Source organism: Aphis gossypii, chromosome X (assembly GCF_020184175.1).
Source record: "Aphis gossypii isolate Hap1 chromosome X, ASM2018417v2, whole genome shotgun sequence".
NCBI classification, from domain to species: domain Eukaryota; kingdom Metazoa; phylum Arthropoda; class Insecta; order Hemiptera; family Aphididae; genus Aphis; species Aphis gossypii.
The window spans coordinates 22,019,087-22,026,219 of record NC_065533.1 but is presented as its reverse complement, the minus strand read 5'-3'; the positions used below and the strand labels follow the sequence as shown (position 1 = coordinate 22,026,219).

The 7,133-nt window shown below is 28.7% G+C and overlaps 1 protein-coding gene across 1 annotated transcript; it reads right to left on the bottom strand.

The window, feature by feature from the left end:
• Positions 1–4,180: 4,180 nt before the first annotated feature.
• On the bottom strand, positions 4,181–5,413 carry LOC114126363 (52 kDa repressor of the inhibitor of the protein kinase-like). Its single transcript, XM_027990303.2, has one exon. The coding sequence runs from the start codon at positions 5,411–5,413 to the stop codon at positions 4,181–4,183; it is 1,233 nt and encodes a 410-aa protein (XP_027846104.2).
• Between the last annotated feature and the right edge of the window lie 1,720 nt (positions 5,414–7,133).

The window sequence follows — 7,133 nt, the reverse complement described above, 5'->3', positions numbered from 1 at the left end:
TATATAACAAATAAGAATATTATTACTTATACTACCAACCTTTATATATATATATATATTATATACATAATATAAAATAAATTATGCAACACATTTAGTGTGTAAAATAATTTAAAAAACCATTTTTCGAAAACCTCTTGGTTTTTTCGTCAAAAAAACATTAATATTTCTAAGTGTAAATAAAATGTCAGAATATTCTTATTTACTTAGATATTAAATAAAATGTTTTTTTTCAAAACCGACTTATTCCAAAATGGATAATTGTATTAAAATACAGCTTGTTAAATGTGTATTATATACCGACCTTTGTAAAATACGCTTACATTTGCTTTTTAAAAAATTATAGGATTGAAGATAAATTAATATAAACAAGAATTAAGAAAACGATTTTTTTTTTTTATTTGTATTTTAAATCATTCAAAGTCAATATTAAAAAAACGTCCGCGGTTTTTTCCTTTATATATAAGTGATACCGGTGGAACGTTTCCCGAGTTATACGCAGCTATTTCCTCAACGCTCGGCGATATTGACTTCGGGAATAATACGTTGATGATCCCGTCTGTGTCCGGATCCCTCAATGCGCAGACGATCGGAGTGCCGAATTTTGTATCCACCTCTTTCATTGTGGTCACCGGATACGCCACATTTAACCTTAAATCTGTGATTGAAGCATTGGTCACGTTTGTTTGCTGTTTGAGTGATGATAAGAATGCCATTTTAAACTAAGAACAGAAAAAAAAATGTTAGAAAAAATTAATTTACTCCGCAACTGCGTATTATATGCGCTAGGCTCTAATTATTTACTAACAGAATAATAATAATTAAATAAACTCACTTTATCTGCGGAGGTCTTCAAACGGAAAAACTTGGCACGTTGCGATGCGAGGTTAGGTTATTTAATTGCTTTACATTTTATTAAATACATTACTTCACCCACTTGAATGTCTGTAAAACCAGGACCTTCACCCATTGCATACGCAAATTTTGAGGAACTGTATGTCGCTAAACTTAATTTATGTAGTAATACTTTTTTCTCTAGCTGACATTATTAATTGTGTAGTAAATCTGTATTTTATAAAGTTGTCATAGAAAATTTAAAACGGTTTACGATTTAAATAAATTTTGTATTAATGTACGCCATTAAATCTGTATTTTGTGGAGAAATGTTTTTTGTTTTGAAGAAGTTAAAAAATAAAGGGTCTGTTAGGATATTTAATTAAGAATGTTCTGTTTGAATGATTGGTATATGACAAGCATATTATGTTTTTCTTATACTTGTGAGGGCAAAAACTATTTGGTCAGATTCAACCAAGTAAGTTTGTTGATTTTTATTTTTATCCGATGTGGCTATAGATGCAGGTCCATCGTATTATATTGTAAACTCATGGGTATCACAATCATATACATTTAAATTCGGTTAAATGAAGTTCCCGTTGGAAGTTTTAGAATATTGTCTTTGCTACTTATTATTGCCATCCCAGTGGTCAGAAATAATTTAAAGTGAGCTTGTACAATAACATCTTGCCACGTACCTTTGTCTGAGGTGAATGTTGTACTAATCCAGCTATTGTAGTAGAAAAATGTCTTGTTTCGTTTATTTTTAATCCTGTGATCATGCTGCCAAGTGGAAGCCGGTGTAGTAAATCAAAAATGATCGTAGTTGCGCAATATATATTTTATATTATTAATTATTTAGTTATAATTATTATTAATCTTTTAATTTATGTGAGATTTACCATTTATATATATTGCGCACACAATCTGAATTACTACCCTCTTATGTATATATCTGCACACGCATGTAGATACATATACACATATAAGGATTTGTATTATAAAGTAAATTAACTTACCCTTGTTTGATTGTCAGGTATTCGATGGATATACTTAGTATTAATCAAAAGAAAAATAACACACTATTGATGATATTATAACACTTTTATTATTAATCACTAATAAAAACAGATTCGACTAATAAGTACATATTATTGAAATTTTTAACGTACATCCACTGCCAAAGGCGTACGCAGGGAGAGTGACGTTGTGTACCAGAGCCTGATGGTTGATGGGTGTCTTTAGAGCCGGTGGTATAATAAAATTATATAATGGTCAAAGGACATAACAGTGTCTGATCACATATGTTTACTATCGTGTGAATAATTTACTGAACATATGTGCGACTATGTACATGTAAGGGATTATGATGATGCCACTATTATAGCGTTATATGTGGCTATCATTACACCGGTAAACTAACCTTTGGTGAATTTCCGAACAACGTGAGCTGCCTAGTTCTAAAATTTCTGTGAAGTAGCCACCTTCTACCATTTGAGCATCTTCTAGTACTGAGCACCGCGTTATTAAATAGTTTGTTATTATTGAACATGATTTATAAGGTATTGAATAAGTGTCTGTTTTTTGTAATAACTGAACTCTCTGAATAGGTTTGACATCGATTGCGGTTGGGAGGTCACAAAAATCTACACTCAAATTATTGTAAGCCGTTATGTTTATTTTAGGTCTATTACAGTGATATGCAATGAATCCTAGTGTTTGTTGTATGAGCAAGAAGGTGATTATTGTTGAAAAGTACATTTTGATACAGCTAGATTTTAATATATAATTTTGTGTTAGATGTATAATATATATTATGGCGAGTACATGAACTTAAATTTTAAATTAAAGAGTGGAAGACTTGTCTTCTACCCACTACTTACACACAATTTGATTTTATCTATAGGGTTCGGATTTGAAGTCATTGTGGGAAAGTTATTTCCATGGTGTAATACATAATATTGAAATATTAATTATATTTTATACTAGTACCTATAGTAATATTTACGTATAAATGAAAAATTTCAAAATGTTTTTAACTTAATGGATTAACTAAGTAAAGCTAAATTATTTCAACTGTAAATTAAACTAGTTAAGTTAAAAAGTTAAAAAAAAATAACTTTTTAACTAGTTAATACTCACCTTTGGAAAGCAGAATAATTAATAAAAAAAAGAAAAAGAATAGAATTCAAAACTATCACTAATTAAATAGAAATTTATTTGTTGAATATATTCATGCAAAACTAACATATTATATATTAAAATATCTTAAGGAGAGCTTAAGTTGGATCAGATCTTCAGAATTTATTATTGTGAATTCTAAGCCTCTATTTACGTCCATGTATATTCATGGTATATTAAATGTTGGATCATAGGTGTAGTTTAAGTTATTAGTTTGGGTAAATAAGTATTTCTTACTTTTTAAAAAGATGCCAGTGATAACTAGTCTTCTATTATACACCAGATAATTGTTGTAATAAAAAATAAAGTAGAATAGAATAAGAATATTATTTTCAATAAGCAAAAAAAAATTCAAAACTTTATAGAATTATTAAAAAAATTAATAGTACATAAGCATAAGCGTGGTATACATCAAGTATAACTGATCACTATTTCCTACGTCTAATGGCTTAAATAGAAATCTTATGCATTGTTTATCAAACAATTACAATTAAATGTTTTTGTCCCTAATTATTTTAATTTATTATAATAAAACTATTAAAAAATTACTCATATCATTTAATCATAATCATTTGATGTATAAAATAATTATATAATTGATTGATAATATTGTAATAATTGGATGGGTTACAACCATAAGTCATGTCTAACACAATTGTATCTGGTTTAAATGTTAGATTTTTTCATTTGTATAAAATAAACATATTTTAACAAACTAAAATAAAATGTATTCAGTTAAAATAGAGACGAATATATACATTATAATATATGAAATGCAATGATGTGCATAATTATTACATATTATGTCATAATTTTTACAAGGTTAAGTTACATTTAAAATAATATAATATATAACTAAATACTTAAATACATATTTTATTCAGTAAATTTTTTAAGTTTAATTATTCATTTCTTGAAATTGATGAGAAGAATTGGTAATTAAATCAGTAGATTCAATAACTTCACCGGTTATACATTCTTGAATGTTAAGAAAACTGTCGTCTGTTCCCAGTGGCGCAACCAGGAATTTTTCATGGGGGGGGGGGTCTGACAAAATAAACCATCTTAATTTTTATAAACAATATTTTTATTTTTTTATCAACAAGACATTTTTTTAAATGTGATTATTATTTTAAATAAGTACTAAACTAATTAAGACATAATTTTACAATGAGAAATCTAAGCGGCGCTTTATTGAAGCTAATACTTCAATTACTTCATCTTCTGTAACTGGAACTTCTCGGTGTATATTAAGAACCGCTAATCCATTTAACCTGGTTTCAGAAGTCGAGTTCCTCAAATATGTTTTGATTCGCTTCAGTGAGGAAAATGACCTTTCTGACTCACAAGATGTAACTGGGAGTACAGCAAGGATGTGCAATAAATTATAAATATTTGGATAGAAGTCCTGATTACATATAAGTAACGCATCTAATGCATTCTGAGGTTTAATATTTTTTGTATTTAAATATCTGTGCCATAAATCAACCTCAGATACAACTTTTTCATAACTTTCAACATCTTCTTGATAATATTTTACAAGATGATGAAGATCACTTTTAGCACATGAATTTATTAATACTTGAAAACCAGATATTATTTCTTTATGATTGTTGAAACGATCATTCAATTGTTGTATTATAGAATCAATAAATGGAATAAAAATAGATACTCTAAAATAATCTTCAGGATTTTCTGAAGAAAAATTATTTCTATGTTTTTGTCTTTTAGCAAGTCTTGGTATTTTTATTTCAATATCCATTTCATTTGATCTTTTAATAAGATTTTTAAACAAATCACTAAAGACTATTTCAGCATTTTCACGAATATTCATTAATTCATTTAAAATAGTGTTGATGTGATTAATAGCTTCAACCAAGTCAATGTTTTTCTTTTGTAAGTAAACACTAAGAGGTTTAGTATACTGAAATAGTTTAATAATTACAGATAGACTAATGTTGAATTCTGAAGTTCCTAATGTTAAAAGTATTTGGTTAGCTTTTGTTGCTACATCCTTATCCGGCCATGTAATCATTTCTTCTAAACTATTCACAATGACAGGTAGAAAATCATAAATTGTTTCAACAGAACTATGACGATCTACCCAGCGGGTTGGACAAAGACGTTTTAGTTTTTCTTTATTTGAATGACAACCATCATCTTTCATACTTTCTTCTTTTTTAAACATTTCTAATTGTTCAGTAAAAAACTTTTGTCTTTTAGGTGTATTAAAAAATAAATAAATACTTTCAATGGTACCCATAGTATTTCTGATTTGTGGTAAATTACAAGAATATGATATTGAGAGATTAAGGTTATGAGAACTACAATGAATATACAGCGCAGTGGGATATTTGTTTTTAATTAATGTAGCAACTCCATTAAATTTGCCACTCATAGTGGCAGCGCCATCATACCCTTGACCTCTTAAATGTTTGATATCTATGTTCAGACTTTTTAGTTCATTGATTATTGTGTCTGCTAGAGCTCTTCCACTCACATCATGAACCGGTACAAACTTTAAAAAGTCCTCATGAATTATTTTATCAGTAGAATCAAAATATCTGGCACAAAGTGAAAACTGCTCAATACCGGAAATACAGCCGTCTCATCAGCAATAATAGAAAAATATTTACATACATTAATTTTGTTGACAATTTTTTTTGACACTACTGTATAACAAGCATCAACAATCTGGTTTTGTATTTTCCAGCTGATATACTGGGCATTTTTTTTACAGTTTTCTCGAGCTAATATATGGCTATTATCTCCCGATATTCCAGTTGCGTTTATATAAAATCTCAATATTGCGCGAAAATTACCATCATTTTCTGTTGGTTCATTTAATTCCAAAGGACCGTAATCACGATGACCTCTAATTGATATTCCCTGACGACCACAGAGTATCACAGACTTAATAACTGGCAAAATTATTTTTCTATTATCTTCTTTTTGTTGTTTTGAAGCGATATTTAGTTGATCGTGCACAGAAGGTGTTTTCCCTGTAATTACAGCAGACAAAGATTGAAAATCTAAAATACAGTTGGTATGATAATTTGTGCTTTCGTGCAATTTAAATTTTTCTGTAGCATGCTTCCAATTTTTGAATGGCTGATTACAAAGCTGTCCAAGCAATTGACCTCCTTTTCCTCCTTTTTTAATGCCAAATAATACACAATACTTACAATAAACGCCATCAACTAAACTACTGTAAGCTATCCAATTCCATTTATTAAGCCAAGAAAGTTGAAATTTTAAATTTTTATTGCCATGCAGCGTAATTGGAAAATTATGATTTTTACCTGGGGTCCAGATTGTTTTAAGCGCTTCAAGTTTTTCATTATTTGACATATGTTTACCAATATATGCCGTTATATCAAAAATGCTATGATTGTTGTCTTCGGTTTTATTAGAATCATTGGTACTCGTAGAACACTCGACTGAAGGAACACTTTGATCAGGAACTTGTGAAGAAATAGCAACAACTGATTTTACACCGAGATTTTTAATATTAGTACTAAGTCTACTAGTAGTAAAAAAATCTTTTATAGAACTATTCATCGTTACTTTTTAAAACTATAAAGTATAAGCAATATAAATCAATATGACTAATCGAAATGTATTGTATTTGATAACAGTTGTTGATAAATCAGATATCAAAAACCATAGTTTACTCTATATCTAGAACCATAGTCATGATAATAATTATTAAGGTAATAAGGTCACAGATAACATGTAAACATGATAGTATTAAATTATTGGTTATTGAACTGTAGCAGTGTAGCCACAACATTACTTAATTGATGTAGTCGAAAAATCAATTTATATTTATAAATTTAATTTTTATTCAAGTTTATTGAGAAAATGAAATTAATTTTCTATTATACGTGCCAAGGGGGGGGGGGGTCCAGACCCGGAGTCCACCCCCTTGGTTGCGCCACTGTCTGTTCCATCTTCGGTGTTTCTATTTTCGGTAAACACAACATTGAAGTGTTACCTAAAATATACCACCTAAGACTAAATTATAGGTATAAAAGTTATTATGAATTAATTATTGAAGTCAACTTAAATAATTGTCTCAGTATAATACAAACCAATAGGTACATAAAATCTAATGC